General features: G+C 36.2%; 1 protein-coding gene across 1 annotated transcript in view; it reads left to right on the top strand.

Moving 5' to 3' along the window:
• The first annotated feature begins 1,301 nt into the window (after positions 1–1,301).
• The window catches only part of LOC145303970 (gamma-butyrobetaine dioxygenase-like), a 41,196-nt gene continuing 21,368 nt past the window's right edge, over positions 1,302–21,129 (top strand). Inside the window, exons 1-5 of the mRNA XM_080145662.1 lie at positions 1,302–1,487; positions 5,879–6,005; positions 7,838–7,937; positions 8,427–8,473; positions 20,144–20,182. Coding sequence (XP_080001788.1) covers positions 1,445–1,487; positions 5,879–6,005; positions 7,838–7,937; positions 8,427–8,473; positions 20,144–20,182 — 356 coding nt within the window. The 5' untranslated portion in view covers positions 1,302–1,444. The remainder of the gene's footprint in view (positions 1,488–5,878; positions 6,006–7,837; positions 7,938–8,426; positions 8,474–20,143; positions 20,183–21,129) is intronic.

The raw sequence follows: 21,129 nt of genomic DNA, 5'->3' as shown, positions 1-21,129 counted from the left end.
GATTACAATTAATGTATGAAATTTTTGAAAAAGTAGTTCATCATGCAACGAATAAGAAAACGTTATTATAGTATAATAAACAGTCCAATGTCCCCTCCCTCCCTGGGATAAAAGAGTTAGTTTAGAAATATTACAAGGAAACTAAGTATATTTTTTACCAGAAAAGGTCTGTCGGTCAGTCATGCTATGAGAGAAATGTGTTTTCTCGGCTAAAAAATACATTTATATTTATTAACATGAACGTTTTCTTTCTTGTTTTCTTTTTAGTAGCGAAGCTACTCTATAATTCAAAATGTCCGTTTGTGGGCGTCTCCGTCTAAGGGTCTGTCCATAGATACCAAAATGGGGATTCTTTCGGCATTTTTTAAGATAGACAGCTGAAATTTTTAGGGATTAAACAAGTTCACAATCTACATAATTCAACTAAGTTTCATCAAGATTAGCCCAATAATTAGGGTGCCAGATCGATTCCGAGATTTTAAAGTTTTCATGATTTACTTTACTCTTATTCAAGATAGACGGCTGAATTTTTCAGGGATTAAATAAGTTCACATCCTACAAATTTGATTTTCAAATAGTTTCATTAAGATTTGTCTAATAAGTGTAGTGCTAGATCAATTATAGATTTTTCAGTTTTCGTGATTATTAAGTTTAAAGTTTTTCTATTACACTGCTCTGTAGTTATTTTTTTCCGATATCCATTTAAATTTTTGAGCTTTGCTACTTAAGGATGTTGTCATCCTTGTTTAACCAATGAACATCAGCTCTACAATATACTTTTTCCCGTTTGTCCCTTTATGATTATTTTGTGCTTCGCTACTTATGGATGTTGTCATTCTTGTTTAGATTCTTAATCCAAGTGGGACAGAAAATTACAAAAATTATTTTTTTAGGAGGGAGTCATTATCATACTTACTTCATCACCCCCTCCTTCGACTTTGAATTATGAAATTGTAATATAAAAAAATTAATTATATATCCTATTATATAAAGTAGTAAGCGTTTTTGTCTGTCCCGAAGGATCTCGCTAACCGCTGAACTGATATTGTTCTCCTTCACAGTGAAGCTTCTTAGAGGTTCTGGGAAGGTTTTAAACTATTTTTGGGGAGGGTGTCTTCGCTCTTTAACTCTTTAAAACTCAAATTTAAAATGGGATGAGGTCGACTTTTCCCCCTCCTACCTTAAGTGCCCCTAGAGGCTTCTAGGGGGCGTAGCCGCTAGTATGATTATAAAACGTTTATAATATGATTTTTTTTATGCAATGCAATGTATAGTTCTAAATTTAGATTAATTTCAAATGCACAATAAAATTTATTGTAGACAAATCATTTGTTAAAACTTGATTTAATTTTTTTATAAATAATATCAAAACACAAAGACATATATCGTTAGTTGAAATATCAATTGTGAAGTAGTAATTGTTATTGTTTTCGTTAATTTTAAAATGTTAAAAAGGATTTTACCAGCCACTTTCCAATTAAGAAAAGGTAACCACACCATAGACGTCCAAGCTTTTTATTTTTGGGGGGGGTAAAAAAATTTTAAGGAGGGGGTAATTCGTTTTTCACCCCCCAAAAAATATTTATCCCGGGGGTAAAATTTGCTTGGGGGGGTCATTAACCCCCCTGAAATCTGTTGGGAGGGGTAAATTTAGTTTACCCCCCCCAAAAAAAATTTACCCCCGGGGTAAAATTTTTTTGGGGGGATTTAATTTAAATTTTATTGAATATTTAGTAATAAAAATGCGCGCGAAGCGCGCAAAAAAATTTTTTATTAGAGATTTTTTATTTTGAAGGGGTATTTACCCCCCCAAAATTGTTTGGGGGGGTAAATACCCCCTCCTAAATGGTTGGGGGTGCACCCCCAGGGAAAGGGTAAATTTTAAATGTGGGGGGGGTAATCGCCCCATTACCGATGCTGTGAGTATTGGTGCAAAAAATATGACGTAACAAAAAAAATTAGCCAATGAGAGGCCGTTATTGACTAATGGTAAAATTTATAGTGGACTCTCATTGACAAATTTTTTTTGTTACGTCATATTTTTTGCACCAATACTTACAGCATCCCCATTAACCCCCCCCCCCCCCTTGGACGTCTATGAACCACACCCTTATTTAAAAGTTGATTCAATTGAGAACAGGTTCCCTAATATAGTCAAATTTCCCCTTCTGTTTCAAATGTAGTTTAATATCTACCATTGGGGTATAGTCCCATTCGTAACATCGCACCTTATGGGGCGATTCTTAGTATTTTTCACAGTAGCTTTTCTCCTATTTCTAGCTCCTGCGGGAAGCTCTAACCATGCGGGGCCAATTACCTAACCCAATATAACCTAACCTAACCTAAAATAACCTATAAAAAGCCATTTTAAAAATACGACGAATCGCCCCATATGGGGCGATGTTACGAAAGGGACTATTCCCCACCATTGTTTTACCAATTGAAATACCTTTATTAAACATGGTATATTTTACTCATTCTGTTCGCATTTTTTTTCTTATTTCTATCTTTTTATGTATATCCTCTTTCTTGTTATCAGAAAGATATTTAAATAGGAAAATTACACTTGAAAAAAGGTCAAGAGTCCTAAAAAGAAATCAAGAAATCAAACAATACAAAAGTTAAAGAAGAGAAGCTCCCCTGTAAATAAAATGTGTCTTTACGTCGGTCTGACGGTAAGGCCTTCTAATAATCACTTAAGGGTCTCTATGAGATTGCGGCATGATAAATTTACCGTTATGCACTTAAAATAGTAATTGATTAATATGTCTTAAGATTTATACACTGAAAGCCAATTAATGATTTTTATTAATGTATTACAGTTGGCAGTTACTTTACTTTTAAAACTAGTTGCTATGGGTGATCTTAGGAATATAGCCTAAAACCTTCTCTCAATACATTTATAAATCCTCAATTAAAAGTACAACCCATCCGGACCAGCAATTTCTGAGATCTTTAGCTTTTGACAAAAAAAATCTTATTAAAGGATAGTGATGTTTTTTTGTTGTTATTTTTGGGGACATGAGTTTTCTTGTTTGGTTTATAATGGGTACTTGAATATTAATTAATTTTATATAACTCATTTTATTAAACATTCTTTTTATGATTTGTTTTTATTATTAATTTGAAGTATTAATAAGTGATTGATAAGATTTACAAGAGTAAATGTTTAATAGTATATTTCTTTGAAAATTTGTAGTTTAAGTAATAAATATATAATACTTTTTTTATTAGTAGCGAAGCTACTCTATAATTCACAATGTCCGTCCGTCTGTCCGTCCGTCCGTCTGTCCGTCCGTCCGTCTGTCCGTCCGTCCGTCCGTCATGAGACAGAATAGGGGAAACGTGATTTTCTCGGCTCCTATTAAAGATAGACAGCTGAAATTTTTTGACAACATTCCCATTATTAAGGAGCACAATTAACTATAAAACATCAAGGGCGGTCGGACCGCTTTTTGGCAGGTTATAGGCTATTTTTGTATTTTTCACATTTTTCTCCATATCTTCAGTGTTTATGGTCCGATTTTAAAATTTTTTTCAGTTATTGATATCAAAATAAAATTTCCTGTCGTTTACAGTAAACAATCATGACGGCCAAACTGCCATTTTGCAGGTTTTAGGCTATTTTTGTATTTTTCACATTTCCACCATATCTTCAGTGTTTATGGTCCAATTTTCAAAATTTTTTCAGTTATAGATATAAGAATTAAATTTCCCGTCGTTAAAGAAAACAACCATGACGGCCAGACTGCCTGTTTGCAGGTTTTAGGCTATTTTTGTATTTTTTCACATTATTCTCCATTTCTTCAGTGTTTATGGTCCGATTTTCAAACATTTTTCAGTTATAGATATCAAAATTAAATTTCCCGTCGTTTAAAAAAAACAACCATGGCGGTCAGACTGCCTTTTATCAGGTTTTTGGCTATTTTTATATGTTTTACACATTTTCCCATATATTTGGTGTTTTTGGTCCAATTTTCAAACTTTTTTTGGTTTTATTAAAAATAAAACAAGGTTTCGTGTTTATTTTCTCCAATAAATCTATTCTTGTTTTTAATAAATACACTTTAAATTTACTTTTACGTATTTCCATCCACGATTTTTTGTGCTCCGCTACTTATGGATGTTGTCATCCTTGTTTGATAATAAACAATGATGATTAAGGGTAAATGTAGCGATGCTATCTTTATGATTAAAATAGCCCTGTAAAACGTGTATACTTTGGGATCTAAATGGACATGACAATAGCCGATAAATTGATGTACATCCCCAATGATGGAACAAAAAATTACCCTTGTTAGCAATGAATGATTTTATCTTAGACATTTAAATGACTTAAAATCTTCATAATGATAATTGGATAATTTAGCAAAATTGATTTTTTTAGCATATTTTGATCGAAATTATAATGGCGGCTTCGGCTCCAGCTCCGGCTCCGACATATTCTTTTCCCACGTCTATTTTTTTACTTGTTTGATGGTTATTTTTGAAGGTTTTAAAAGTTAAATTGTTGATAAAAATGGACTTGAAAAACTTAAAAGGGGCATTTGCAAATGACAAAACAGAGTTACCAAATTATAATTTATAAAAAATCTCTTTCTTTATCTAGTCCGGAGCCGGCTCCAGCAAAATATGGCGGCTCCACGGCTCCCGGCTCCGGCTCCACAACACTGATTTTAAGACTTGATTATGTTATAAGGGGACATACGGGCCTTCTGGTAATAGTTACAGAATTGTTACGCTTTCTAAATTGTACCTTACTCTTAATAATCATCATGACATGTTTGATATTGAAAGGAAAGTTCTAACGGGTTAATACCTAGGAGAGCTATCCTGACGAACGAACTGATCCTATATGTAGAAAAGCTTACTTTTGAAAAATTCCAAATCTTTATGGGTTTGACGCATTTCTCAAAAATATGTCAAGGTAACGAATAAAAAAAACACTCATGAATGTAATTAATAAATAGAAAAATATGTTAACAAAGAATTGGGCCATTAACTTTAAATTTTATGTCAATAGGTCATTTCTTAAGAACCTTATCTAAATTATTAATAGAATTAGAAGGAATCAGAGAAAATAGACATTATAAAAAGGGGAGTAAAATACATTGATGGGGGGGGACATTGGGCTGTTTATTAAACTAGTCCCCAAAGTTTTATCATAACGCTTTCTTATTCGTTGGATTAACAATCTTTGTGACTTTTTGATTGCTTAGCTCATTAAGTTCAATGTCCATGGGTTTGAACCACTAATTGTAATCTACAGAAAGGTTAATTTTGTGTAACATCAATAGTGATGTACTTCAATCTATCGACCATTTCCATATTTCTTTAGATGCCTGAGTAAAATATGCATTAACACATTAGTTTTTTATATTGATAAACAGGGATGATAACATTCAATTGTAGTTAAATTGTCAACCAAAACAGGCAACCATTAAGAGAGATAGAAAAAATAGAAAAATTAGAGAGATGATCTTTCTGGATAGTGTATTTTCTCCTATTTGGTGGTAGTCCAAAATTTATGACATAATAAATGTTTATAGAACTACAAAATTAAAATGTTAAACTTCACTTAACCTAAAACAAACCCAGATATAAGCTTTGTAGCTAAAAGTATTTCTAGTATTAATTATTCGCTGGATTAGATTCGGTTCTCAGCCATACTGAAAAATCATGTATGTCATCGTATTGCAGACAATTTTCCACAAATTACAAACTAAAAATCTTATATCTAACACCAGTTTCGTTAGCTCCGAGGAGCCTAAAGCTGGTTTGTTTTATTCTTATGATTCTTTAAATATCCGTGGAAAGCTGTCTATAATACGATGCGATAAGTAACTATTATGCATTTATCTCTACATTGCTTATTTAGGAGTAGTTGCGTCATCGAGCATTAACTCAAGAAAAATATCAACTTTCCTGGATTCTGAAAAGCGCCGCCTTGTGATTGACACTGAACTAAATTCTGTCAAGGAAGAGTTCCCATGGGTTTGGCTAAGGTAGGCCTAGGCATTATAGCAATATTAAAGCGCGGGTAATGGTATCTAGTCCAAAAGTAGCGGAGAAATTACAGGAATAACTTTTTTATTTAAAGATACATGGTAAAGGGAAGAGTTAAAGGTGTGTATTATCCTTGCAAAAAAGTGTATTACTCATAAACATACTCACACAAGTTAACTATTTTGTCTGTCCGTCAGTCAGTCGTCCGACGCTATGAAGGTTATATTATTTCTTCGGCTTCTTTTAAAGATAGAATTCTGTCGGTAATGCTATAAAAGATACTTCTTCAAAAAGGTTTTGGAATTTACTAAAATGATTTATCTCATATTCTCTCTCTTACTGAAAATCATTTCTATAACTCAATTCTCCGTTTGTCTATTCATGATTCGATATTTATGGTCGCTGTCATCCTTGGTTTCAAGAATCACATATCTCTGAAAGATTAGAGCAATGAACTGAACAAAATTGAAAAGTATAGATCCAATATTAATTTTCCTGTTCAAACTACTGTACGTACAATATGTATGTAGATTAAAAACATTATTAGAAGAGATTACCAGTGTACAGTACACTTTCAAAATATGAAAACAATTTTAAAACAGGGGAGGTGATAGGTTCGAATCCTGGCTTAACAAACCATGATAACTAAAGACGTTAAAAATAATTCTTAATGTTCAGGTGCGTGACATTAATAGTTAGAGGTTGGGGAATGCCTTAGCCCGGAAACAGTTGCAATTCATTACCATACACAGTTATAACTTTCAGGCAAAGGTTAAGCAATCAATGAGTTAGTTGTCTGATGGGTGTTACTTAACCTAATCAGTGAAAATTGTAGCAGGCTAAAATAAAGATTCCCCTTTCCATCCCCATTACCCCATTCTGTCCCCTCCTACTAATTAACGACAATGATATCCACGTCTATTCTCTACATCCATTTGGTTCTCCTATTCCTGTAAAAGATGATGAATATATTTATTTACTCTTTAATAAAAAAAAATATATTGCATAACAAAATTTATAAACTATGATGAGAAAAGTGGGTTGTGTGCAGGTTTGTGTGTGCAAATTTGTTTGACACTTTTTCAATGACAAAGAATTCCCAGAGATAAATAAAAGACATCTATTACATAGTAATGTGTCATGCACTATGTACTTTTGTCCCTATAAGGATAACAGCCCATATAAGAATTATAGATGTTTAATTGGATCTAAATTTTAAATATAATGTTGCTTTGTTGCAATTTTGCAGCTTTTAAATAAACTAGGAAGACAAAAAGTTTAACAATAAATTATTAAGTAGAAGTCAAGGACGTCCAAGTTTTTTTTTCAAATGTAGAGGGGGGTAAAGTGAGGGGTTTCATGGTTTGAGGAAAGTGAACACCCATTTACTCCATCCCCCAACCCTCCCTCTTCATGGACGTCTAAGATATTAGAATTTACATTATGAGTATTTAGTATGGCTATACTCAAAAAACGCCCATCTCAGAAAACGCCCTTTTTAAAACAAATGATATTATAGAAATTAATAGATTAATAATAATAAATTTTGTCATCATAAAATTGTCACAATTTTAAGTAGTTATTTATCTTGTATTAAATTATGTCGGTATAAGAATTGTGAGTATAAAACCACTCTTGTACATTCCTTACTATTTATTTTTTAAGCATTTTGGTAAAAACCATAATCTCGTGGTGAATGATTTTCAAGATACTTTTTCCAATGCTGTTTGTTAACCAACACGCTTCTTATGCAACATAGAACCGTTTCGTTAATTTCAAACTTTCTAATATAATAAGTATTAAATGTTAATTAATTAAAATCTTATTTCAGAGACAATTGTCAGTGTTCCAGCTGCTATGAGCCCCTAGCCCAGAGTAGAATTGTCAACCTCTCTGAATTTGATCAGAAAGTGAAGCCTGTAAAATGTCAGGTTTGTTTTCATCACTATTTCATTAGTTTTGAGTTTGCTTCCTTAAGAACATTCAAATATCTAATGAATAAATAAAACCAAATAAAAATTCTATAACAAAATTTATAATTATTGAACAACATAACTAAATGATTGTATATTTATTTATGAAATTACAGCAACGAAACAAAATATCACAATATATTTTTACATTTTGAAAAATAATTTTCTGGTGTTTTTTTCTGAAAGTGCCTAATGGGCAAAGAAATTCTACAACCCCTCTCTTAAATGAATTTAGAATAGGGGAGAAGGACATTTCATTTTATTGTGCCTAACCCTGAAGAAGGGCCATTGCCCTAGGGGAGGGTGCCTATACCTGCGGTGCACTAACCCTTTAGGACTACCTTGTACCCAATTTAACCTAACTTATTTATTTCAAACTAAGGAGGCTAATTATGTGCTCGACTAAGCACTTTGAGAGAAACCATTAATCTTCTTATTTTGTTGCAGGTAACCGGAGGGCAGGTTGAAGTGGAATGGGAGGACAAACATCACAGGTGGAAATGAGTAAAAAATGTACACCAATTTATTTAGTTTTATTATATAACAGAAATAGTTCTTTTCCCCTGTTAATAATAGTTTAGACAAGTTTTGTCAACAATATTTGATGGATCTACTATTTACCAGTTAAACGTTTGAGCTGTTCGTATTACTTTTGTTTATGTACATATCTATAATACAAAGTAGCTTGATGTCTGTCCGTCTGTCTGTTTGTCTGTCTGTCTGTCCGTCTGTCTGTCCTTCTGTCTGTCCGTCTGTCTGTCCGTCTGTCTGTCCGTCCGTCTGTCTGTCCGTCCGTCTGTCTGTCCGTCAGTCTGTCTGTCCGTCCCTTAAGATCTTGGTAACCACAGAACCGATTGGATTCTACTCTTCAGAGAATATACCTACTGGTCCTGTGGTGAATTTAGGCTATTTTCTTGGGGGGTGGGACACCCACAACCCCCCCCCCCCCCAATAACAAAACATACCCAACCATTTTTTTTGGTTTATGGGGAAGTTCTGGCAGCACCAGTAATACTTAATTATATTTTTTTAATTACCTCTTGGGGAAAAGCCCCTAGTTGCTAGGGGCGAAACCGCTAGTAATTCCTATAATTGTTTTAACCCTATTCCGGGGAGGAGGGCGTTTTACACTTTTACCCCACCTACCACCTGTTACTCTAGCACTATTTTGTAAACGGTGATTTATTTCCCGCTGTTAGATGTTAAAAACGCCTACCACCCTTCCCCCCCCCCCCCCATATCCAAAATGGCCGATATTGGTCTGTCAGAGGAACCCCGAATTTGAATGGTTTAAGAAAGTGTCCCCTTTGGATTAATAGTTATTTCTCGTATCGTATTATAAACGGCTTTCCGCGGATATAGAATGTACAATTATAAGGTTAAAACTAGTTTTTTTAGCCCCGAGGTGCCGGAGGCACCGGCTAAAAAAACTGGTTTTAATCTTATGATTTTACATTTCTATATTCGTAGAAAACTAGATATAATACGATGCTAGACATAGTTTTTGGATGAGAACCGGTTCCTATCCACCGGATTCGAATTAATACGAGAAATTTAATTAACTTGTTTGTTCGTTCCACATTTTTGTTTACTTATAAAATAAAAATATTTGTCAATTAAATTTTCAAGTTTGATTTTAACATTGAAGTGAACACAGTAATAGTGTCTGACTGATTATGACGTAACAAAAAAAAATAGCCAATGAGAGGCCGTTATTGATCAATGGTAAAATTTATAGTGGCCTCTCATTGGCTAATTTTTTATGTTACGTAATAATCAGTCAGACACTATTACTGTGTTCCATTGAAGTTCAAAAATATATTAACTTTTGGGTTAAACAAGGATGACAACATCCATAAAAGCGAAGCACTGAAACGGTGGGACAAACGGACATTAACACTTATATAGTGTCAGAACTGAATAATCAGAATATAAATGTGTAGGAATCGGAGCAAAATTGTAAGTAAATTTGTTGATTAACTGTTTGATACAGGATAATGTTTATGGACATACTTACATTTTTAGGACTTGATTATAGAGTTGCTTTGCTTATAACATTATACTTTGTTGTCCCAGGAATCAACATACCAAAAATCAGATCAATCGGATGATTAAATTAAATAAAAATTTGTTGTTAAAAAAGTAAAAAAAATCAACATGTTTAAAATGGACGTACGGACACTCTTGTTATGATTATAGAGTTGCTACGCTTTCTAATTCGTACCTAACTACTAAAGGAATCACCATGCAAAGTTTGAAATCGATAGGACAATTCTAACATGCCTAAATTAACGAAAAAAGCTATCCGTTTGTGACGGACGGACGTACGGACGGACGGACCTACCCTAATTATAGAAAAGCTTTGCATTAAAAAAAATATCGAGAATCTTTTTACATTTTACACATATTCGTTTTTAAAAATGCATCAAAGAAAGAAATAAAAGGAAGTCTGAATGAAGATAGAGAGACCATTTATGTCTGTCGATATTAAGATGGGTTCATTTAAATTTTTTAATCATACTTCAAATGTTTCGGCTCCCTGTTGGCAAGGTGAAGGGTTCGAGTCCTAGCCATATCGCTTCATACCAGATACTTAAAAATTGATATGTACTACTACTATGTCTTACTTAAATGATATAATTAGTCTAGCCCAAAAAGGCACAACTTATTACTATGATCAGTTAAGACTTGTCTTAAGTGTCTTGATAAAGGATTAGTTTTCTTCAAAATATGGGATTGATATTCCATTTAAGAAAGGTCTTGAATGTATAAACCATCCTCCAAGGTATTAATCAAGTAGAAATCGGTAGTACCTAGATTTTGACGATTCCAGTGACGTCATATACGTTTAGGGAAGGGGGGAAGAAAATCTCTTCCCTTTTCTCCCATCTCTTTTGAAGAGATTTTCCTCCCCTCTTCCCTTTTTCTTTCCCGAAACGTATATGACGTCACTGGAATCGTCTTTCTCAAAGTGGGACAGTTTGGGGTTCATCCTAGATTTTGCACCAGATTTTTATGTACTCTAATACAGTGAAGCTCGCAGCTGGATAAAATAATGATACTTTCCATATTCCTCCTTTACCCCTTCCCCTCGTACTGGATGAACAAACTGACAAATAAATTATTTCCATGTTAGCAAGCCAAATTGACGACAAATATTCCCCTGTCCATATATCCATTTATAACCCATATCTAATGTTGTTTAGTTAATCAAATCTTAGTATTATGATTTTAAATACACCATCAATTCAAAGTCATTTGAAGCATTGAAAAATAAAACATCAACCCCTTATAATAAGTTATTTTTATATTTATCACACATAGTAGACATTTGTATATATCTGTCAATATCATTTATTGAAAAAGTTGACACAATTTTTGCACACTTGAGCAACCAGACAGACATAGTTACATCTGTAGACAGTCTACAAGTAACTCAAGCAATAACTAAATTTAAGAGAACTTAATCTGAAATAAAGATGTTTGATACATTAATTATGTTTATACAGATATTAATAAAGCAATGGATATAGGATATACGTGGATATTTTGACAAGGGAAAATTTGTCGTCTATTTAGCTTGCTAACAATATACATCTTTTGGTCAGATATTTTAGCCTGCTGCAAGCATCACTTTATCAAATGTGTCTTAACCTCTTTTCGAGGAAGCTTTGTGTTTATCAAGATCGAAATTAATTCCTTATCATTATCCCAAATTAAGCGCAAATGTCGTCTTTTTTTACTTTCCTTTCATAAAGTGACGCGGTATGGATTGTTTATATTTTGATGCGCCACGTTCGTTACTTTTGAATGAGATATGAGTGTGTGAAGATTTCGGAGAACAAAAAATTGGCCTATCATTGGTCTCATAGTGCGTGAACAACCCTAGTATACCAGGGATTTGAAACCATAAGAACTTCAGGTAGAATTTGTTAATTTTATTAAGAGGAATGGTGTATAGGACGATTATATGTAGTTTTAAAAAGGCTTTAGCCAGCTAAGCATGAAACTTAATTATGATTAATATTATGTTTTAGTAATTTTTATGTGCTTTTATTTTTGCATTTAACAATGATTTATTAAACCAAATAATTTTCCTTTAAAGCCAAAGTTTCCAAAGATTCTTAACCGTAGAGAAAAATGATTTTAAAAAAACAATTAAGATTACGTGGTTATAAAAACTGGAATTTTGTATTAATTGATTTTATAATTTCAGGACTTTGAAATAATTTCATCAATAAATCTATAATCAAACCTGCTGTTGAAACTTGATGGTTCCTGGTATTGGGGGTTTGTATGTTCGCCAACAGATCTCGAGAACTTCCCGCTAATTCGGAAGTCACACTCAACCAAAGTGTCATGGTTGAGACAATTTCAAAGGATCTGAAGAATAGGCGTTAGCATTCTTCAAGTGATCAATAGCATCCAGTGATTATTGATGCAATAAACTGTGACAATTTTTTCTGTGAAATAAGTACCTAGTGAATCAATATGCCACTAACCAAAAAGCAGAAAATTGAGCGAGCTATCGCTATTGGCAGTGAAAGGCTAGAGGTGTTTGACGAACAGTTAAAAGTGTTTTATGACAATCTAAAAGCCTGCCAAAGTTTTAGTTCATGTGAAAATGTGAATTTAAAATCAATTCGTGACATTTTTAGTGAGGTCAAGGACCAATCTGACCTAATAAAAAGTCTAAAACCTGCCGTGGAGACTAGTGAGCTGCGCGAGTTCAAGCGTGATTTGGATGAAGCTAGTGAACAGAAAACTGTTGCAGATAAAGTTTATGCGTCGTTGGAGCAGTGTACAAAAATTCTGTACTGGCTTGACAATGATTCAGACGACGCGAGGTCAAGCACTGTCGCCAGGAACCTCGACGTCATTGAGAAGGTGAAGATGGACATGGGAGTGCTTAAAATTTCCATGGAGTTGCGCCAAGAAGTACGTGATATGTACCGAAGGCTTAGAGAGATGGAACGTCGTTCATCTAACTTGGATGAGAGTGGGACACCTGCCATACTCTCCAGAAGTATGTCTGCCGTGGATATTCGGAGTTCCAACCCGCAGTATGGGCGCTGGGACAACAGTTTGCTGCCATCCTTCGACGGTACAGATACAGATTACTCCAACTTTAAACAGGTCTTTAAGGATCTATGCGCTGGTTACGGATTTTCTGACCAGAGGTTAAGTCTGATGTTGTGTATGGAGAAGGTGATAACCAACCCCGAGCTACGCAAGCAAGTGTCAGCGATTAGAGATCATAATGAACAATGGTTGTTTCTCGATCAGATGTTTTTATCAAACACCCGCCGGTTCATGAAGATTTTAACTAAGCTGAACAAGATGAAACCTGTAGATAAACCTGTGGACGTGGTTAGTGCAATTGCTACCTTCAAGAGCACGATGCAGGAAGTAGAAGCCATCGTTGGTTCTGCAGCTAAGGATTACCACCACCTAACTCTTATTCATATTTTCAAAGACAAGTGCCCCGATAGCCTGAGAGAGAAAATTATGATGGAGCTAGGTAGCATGAACCAACCAAACATCCAGAAGATTGTAGAACTGCTGGAGAGGACCAGGGGAGCAATGTTGGCCGGTGATATGTCCTATGACACTAGCGCCGGCAAGAGAAATCGTGACAGAGCTGCCGCCGCGCAAGTATCTGGCCGCAGCGACAATAAGAATGGAAAGGCTGGAAAGGACAAGGCTTCCAAGTGGAACAGTACATGTCCTGTGGAAAGCTGCAAGGAGAAACACCCGATTTTCCGTTGCCTCACGTTTAAGAAGATGGATGTGGTTGACCGAAAGAAAGTTGTCCAGCAGAAAAAGTTGTGTGAACTCTGCCTGTGTGACGGCCATGCTGCTGACAAGTGTAATAAATCGGATAAGCTTGGTGTTTGTGGCACCAATAATTGCGACAGATATCATAGTAGGTTGCTCCATGAGGCTAGTGCTGGTGTGAATACAGTCTACAAGTCAAGTTCTGCACCCAGCCCCTGTACCTTCTTACTTCAGTTAGTTCCTGTTGTAGCACCTGGCGGCGGCACCTGCCACGCCACTGTCATGTTTGACTCTGGTGCAAATTTGCCACTTGTGTCTGAGAAGTTATCCAACAAGTTGAAGCTGAAATCTACCGGCAGATATACAACTATTTCTGTAGCTGACGGCAGTGAGTCTTCCTGCCGCAATGTTGTGTTTTATCTGAAGGATAGGGACGGTAATTTGAGGGAGTTTGAGGTAGCTGTCATGCCTACCCTCGGCGGGGCCAACGAGATGCGCTCGGTCCACCCCGAAACTGCCGCCGAGATATTTAAGATGCCGCCAGAAAGATTTACATATATTAGTGGAGGCTTAGATATCATCATTGGAAATACACATCCTGACGTGTTTCCATCAACCTACCAGAAAGTGGGCCAGTCTATGTTGTGGCGAACCATTTTTGGTAGTGGTTTTATCTGTACAAGTGCTGACGTGGAGCTGGAGATCAAAAGTCGGCATATAAGGCTGTCAGTGTCAGTGGAGGCACCTTGCCAGACTTTCTGACGTCTGAATCGTTTGGCGTACAGCCGCAGGCACTTTGTCCAGGATGTACTGCCTGTCAAGAGTGCAAGGCTATGGCCGACGGCACTACCTGGGACCAGCGTGAGAGGCAGAGGATAATTGAGGCAGGTTTATCACTAGACTTGCAGTCCAACAAGTGGACAGGTCAATATGCTTACATTGAAGATCCTCACACTTTGCCCTACAATGAGAGTTTAGCCCGCAAAATTGCTGAAAAGGATCGTGCCAAGATGGTCAAGGAAGGTACCTATGATATGTATGTACAGGTATTCAATGACGCCATATCCAGAGGCGTGTTTCAAAAAGCATCGCCTGAAGAGTTGAAGTATGTAGGGCCTAAGTCTTGTTCATCAATAGTGGTTGCTTTCAAGGAGGATTCAAGTTCCACACCCATGAGATTGTGTGCAAATAGTTCTCTGACGTTCAAGGGTACCAGTTTTAATAACATAATGCTGGGAGGTCCGCCGCCAATGCAGAAGATTTTTTATCATTTGTTGCTTTTCCGTGGTTACAAGGTTGGTTTAACCGCGGACATTTCCAAGTTTTATAACTCCATCCTGGCCACAGAGTTCGACAGCCAGATGAAGAGAGTTTTATTTTCCCCGACGCCAGACGGTCCACTTGAAATTTACCTGACTAAAGTTGTGAATTTTGGCGAGTTGGCTGCGGGGAATTTGGCAGTTACAGCCCTGAAGTTGACGTCCCGCCTATTCGGCGGAAAGAGTGAAGCAGAGGTCAAGGAGATATATGGAGAGGGTAAGATAAATGGTAGTGAAATTGTTGCAAAACCTGAGTTGTGGAAGGAGCCACAAATACCTACCTACCCTGAGGAAGATTTCAAGTTACCTCAGATTCCAGTTGCAGTCAAGCTTGAGAAGCACAGCTTCATAGATGATGTTATTTCGGGAGCAGGATCTGTGCCAGAAGCCAAGGAGATGATGAAAGAAGCCGACAGAATTATCAGCAAAGGTAGTTTTTCCTTCAAACAAGTCATTTATTCTGGTGATGATTGCCCGCCAACCAAGGTTCTTGGGCTGATATGGAAGCCAGCCGCTGATGTGTTATCCATCGCCACGAGAGTCAACCAAGATGGTAAAGTCAAGGGAAAGAAGGTGAAAGAGGATGCTGATTTGTACAACCTCCAGGACGCCTTGGACGAGAATCTGACAAAGAAGATGGTCCACAGGTTCGCCGCCCAGACCTTCGACCCGATCGGGCTTTGCAGCCCTATTCTGTTGAGAATTAAACTTGTCCTGCGGAAAACATGTTTGCTGAATTTGGGCTGGCAAGATTTCATTCCAAAAAGTCTACGGGATGAACTTGTTAAGTCGCTGGAGGACAGAGCTGAGGTCGCTAAATTGGAGTTTGACCGTTGTGTGGTCCCGGAGGAACCAACTGGCCTTCCATCCTTGATGATGTTTTCGGATGGGTCATCAGAGGCCTATGCATGTATGGCATATTTGAGGTGGCCAACTAGGCAAGGGTTTGAAACGTTCCTGCTAGCCACCAAGTCAAGAGTTGCGCCGGTCAAGACTGAATCAATTCCACGCCTTGAATTGATGGGTTGCCAGATGTCCACAAGGTTGGCAAAGTCCATCAGAGATGCCCTGCCCTTCGATGTTGTCAGAGTGATGTACTTTACTGATTCATCGTGTGTTTTATCACAAATTGTTTCCAACAGTGCCATGTTGAACACATTTAATTCTCATCGTATTGGAGAAATCCAATCTGCAACCAACAAGGATGACTGGAGGTGGGTCCCTGGGACACACAATGTTGCAGATTTGGGCACCAGAAGCACCTGCAAGGTATCAGATTTGGGACCAGGTTCCAGGTACAGATTGGGCCCAGAATGGTTGCGCCAGGATGAAAGTGCGTGGCCGGTGAAAACTGCCAAGCAAGTCAAGCAGGATTTACCACCGGAGGAGTTGAATACCAAAATGGTTAAGTTATGTTCAATGAAAGTTGCCGGAGAAGCCGCTGAAGATGTCTTTAGGTTTAAGCACAGGAGATCATTTGGACAGGCCAAACGTACTATGGCAGCTGTCCTGCAAGTATCGAACACCTGGTTGAAGAAGCTAAAGAGCAGACAAGAAGGCAAGACTACAACCGCTGGTAGTCATGTAGCAGCCGCAGATTCTGTGTACAAGCCGTCTTTGTACAATTTTATGGCGGCGGCGGAACTTTTCATAGTGTCATGTAGCCAGCGGGATGAGTGGATAAATGACGCTAAAGGCAATTATTCGTCATTGAATCCATTAGTGCATGAAGTATCATTGACCTGGCCTGTCGTTGGTCCCGGAGGAAATTATGTGACCAGGGAGATGAGAATTCTTAAAATGGTTGGTCGTGGAGAGCCCGTCATTGACGCCATTACTGGTGGCCGTAAAATGCTATTTGAAGACATGCCAGGTTTAGTAATTTTGGAGCCTGGTAATTGGTTAGCTGCTGTTTTTATGAGAGAAGCGCATGTTGAGCTTCATTCTGGTGTCCGTGGAACTTTAGCTGAGAGCCGCCGTTGTTGGTGCTGGATTGTGAAGGCAAGGAGGTTGTCCATCATGGAAGTGAAGAAGTGTTGGCCCTGCAGTGTTGAGAGGGCCAAGGAATGTCGTACTACCATGAAGGATGTGTTACCTGACAAGTTGGTCCCGAGCAGGCCATTTGAAGCTGTGCAAGTTGACCTGATGGGTCCGCTGGTTACGAGGAGAGCTGCCGCCAAAACGAGGAGTCAGACAGCAACGAAGAAGGTGTGGGTGTTCGTGGTAGTCTGCAGGTTCTCAGGGGCGCTATGGTTAGATGCCTTGGAGAAGTATGATACCAGCAGTATCCTGTTGTCCCTGCGCAAGTTGGAGGCTGTTCATTGTCTGCCGAAGGTTATAGTAAGCGACATGGGCACACAATTATCTGCTGCTCGCAAGGTTTTAGAGCAGAAGTTGGGCAGCCAGGTAGAGTTTTCTTGGTCTCAGATCCCGGCCCGAGCCCACCATTTTATTGGGCAAGCTGAGAAAATGGTGGGATTAACCAAGAGATTGCTGTCCAAGAAGTTGGTGAATAGTTCTGTTAATTTTAACGAGCTCCTGGTGCTGTTGGCAGAGGTTAGCAATTTGATGAATAGCAGACCATTGACGATAGAAGCTGCGAACGACGTGGAGAATTGGCGGCTGATTACCCCTGGCCAGCTGCTGGGAAATGTTGACCGCCAGCCGTTGTGCAATGTGGCGATGAAACCGGAGGACCAAATTTCCTCCAGGTTGAAGTTGTTAGAAGATTTGTCTGCCCAGTTTTGGACTGCCTACCGCCAGGAGATTCTACCGAAGATATTACGGATGTCCAAGTGGAAAGATGAGATGGCGGAGCCGCTAGCCGACGGAGATATAGTTCTGATTACGAGTACCAATCCGCTGATGAGATGTTTGCGGATGGGCCGAGTGACGAGGATTGAGGATGGGAGAAAGACTGCAAGAGTCTTGTTCAGGCTGTCAGATAAATCTCCCCTGGAAGAACATGCTGTATCAGTCAGGCAGTTATTAAAAATTATGATTAATAATTGATTCTTATTTTATGGAAATTGAGATTTTTTTTTAGTAAAAAAGCCACATTTTTCATATGCCTATTTTTATGCCTAAAATAAGAATCAAGTGAAATGCGATTAACTTTTATTCTATTTCATATGCTCAAATTTAATTTTATTGAGTTTAAATTCTTTTCAAAAGTACAATTCATTATAAAACTTACCTGAAAAGTTTACCAAAAAGGAATAAATGTGTCGAGGTTGCGTGATTCGATATTTATTCTAAGAAAAAAATCAAGTATTTTTTTTAGCAGATTTTTTTTAAAATTATATATGAATTTCAATCAAGTAAAACATTTTATTCAGATCAAGGAATGATTGAAAATTCATATTTAAAGTCTCATTTTCTTTTACAAAGAAAAATTGGTATTTTTTTTATAATTTCGATGAAAATTCTAACGAAAATTATTATTATTTTGCTATTATCTAAGTATTGAAAAGTTTTATTGTTGATTAAGATAGTTACAGTTCTTATTCATTAAGTTTGAAAACTTTCTGCCCAAGGATTTTGAAATATTTTTCTTACTACTCTTTTTGATGCTTAACAAATTTAGTTTTAAGTACCTATAAATCTTAATTTTCTTGTCTAAGATTTATTTCGTTTTATATTTACTATTATTTGTTTACATTTCAACCTGATTTCGTAGGTACTTATTGATTTATTAATAATGATTTATTACCTATTGATTATGAAATGATTATTATTTAGTATAAGTTGTTATATTTATAACATCATGATTAATAGGATTATCCATTTTAGGATTTGTGTATGTGATCTTGTGAGTGTCATGTGCCTGGAATATTGTATGGTACAAACCAATCCCCATCCTTCTATCCTAAAATGTGAGGTATTATGAGTCCTAGTGAGGAGTATAATATTGTGTATGCATTTCACGGGGTTTCATTTAGTTAGGAGCAAAAATTGTCATGTTTTTCGGGATGTGGCCATTCTCATGTGATTATGGTGAGTTGAGTTTAGTGAGAAATGTTGCTAGTGCTCAGCGCAAAAAACCTTGAATCTCGTTAAGGAAGTTAATTTGACTTTCAAACGGGGGGTGTGTCTTAACCTCTTTTCGAGGAAGCTTTGTGTTTATCAAGATCAAAATTAATTCCTTATCATTATCCCAAATTAAGCGCAAATGTCGTCTTTTTTGACTTTCCTTTCATAAAGTGACGCGGTATGGATTGTTTATATTTTGATGTGCCACGTTCGTTACTTTTGAATGAGATATGAGTGTGTGAAGATTTCGGAGAACAAAAAATTAGCCTATCATTGGTCTCATAGTGCGTGAACAACCCTAGTATACCAGGGATTTGAAACCATAAGAACTTCAGGTAGAATTTGTTAATTTTATTAAGAGGAATGGTGTATAGGACGATTATATGTAGTTTTAAAAAGGCTTTAGCCAGCTAAGCATGAAACTTAATTATGATTAATATTATGTTTTAGTAATTTTTATGTGCTTTTATTTTTGCATTTAACAATGATTTATTAAACCAAATAATTTTCCTTTAAAGCCAAAGTTTCCAAAGATTCTTAACCGTAGAGAAAAATGATTTTAAAAAAACAATTAAGATTACGTGGTTATAAAAACTGGAATTTTGTATTAATTGATTTTATAATTTCAGGACTTTGAAATAATTTCATCAATAAATCTATAATCAAACCTGCTGTTGAAACTTGATGGTTCCTGGTATTGGGGGTTTGTATGTTCGCCAACAGATCTCGAGAACTTCCCGCTAATTCGGAAGTCACACTCAACCAAAGTGTCATGGTTGAGACAAAATGATATAAAAATCTGGTGCAATATCTATGTAAGTAATAATATATCGATAAATAAACGCTAATTTTTTTAATGAATGGAAAACTTGATTTTCATCAAAAGGAATACTTAGTACATAGGTAGACGACAAGGTTTAAATAGTCTCCCTTCCAATTTTTTAAGCATTCATTAGTAATTGCTCAATACTCTTTGATATCTGCCATTCTGAAATATATACATATATTTTTACTCAATATTTAAATATATATTAGTGTGTATGATTATTCTTGGCTTCTAGAAAGATCATTCAGGTAAACTTTAATATTCTTATGTTTCATTAATTTTTATCTAAAAAATTGTTTAATTCTTACACTTTTACAAATGTTTATCATCTAAAGCAAAACTTAAGCATCCAAGGAGATTTTGTATAAAGGGGTGATAACCCCCCACAAAAATACGTCAACTATTGTGTATCTAATAAATGTATAAGTATAGATGTATGTATAATAAGATATATAAGTTTTCCGGAATTTTAAAGTTAGGGGGAGATTTGAAATCTGCATCAAATTTTGAGGATTTTTTATAAAATTTGTTTTTATCTATAATTCTTTATCTAAAAGCGGAAATGCAATTTAAGTCAATTAATTTTGGCATCTGTGATTGGTGGATTTAAAAAATCTGTGCTCTGATTGGATGGCGTACATCATTCAACCAATTAGAGCGCAGGTAGTTTAAAATCCACCTATCCTATTGGTCAAAATTAATTAACTTAAAATGCATTTCCGCTTTTAGATAAAGAATTATACAAAAACGAATTTTATAAAAAATCCTTAAAATCTGATGCAGATTTCAAATCTCCCCCTAACATTAAAATTCCGGAAAACTTATATATCTTAATGTATAATCCATACAACTATCTGGTCCAATTGATGGAGAACTTTTTCGTCTGCTAGCAAATAGTTTTCCGCTTTTTTGTAGCGACTTGGCTGTGTTAATATTTCCGATGTTATTGGCCGATTTTTAAAGACCCAATTAAAAGTCGGCACAGGGTTACATATAGCTCCTGACCCATTTATTCTTTTACTTTATTGTGTATTTGTTTGTATTTTGGTGTTTCAACATTACCCAAGTGTGCAAAATTATAAAAAAAATTGTAACAAAATGTAACACCCTCCCCCCCCCCCCCCCCTCTAAAGAATGTAATGCGCATGTAACATTTTTGTTGGGGTTTAACCCTAAGCCTTTGTGGGAAAGAGCC

This window comes from Acartia tonsa, chromosome 2, assembly GCF_053477335.1.
Source record: "Acartia tonsa isolate MP-2025a chromosome 2, ASM5347733v1, whole genome shotgun sequence".
In the NCBI taxonomy this organism is placed as follows: Eukaryota; Metazoa; Arthropoda; class Copepoda; order Calanoida; family Acartiidae; genus Acartia; species Acartia tonsa.
The sequence above is the reverse complement of the archived record's forward strand: the minus strand, read 5'-3'. Positions and strand labels throughout refer to the sequence as shown.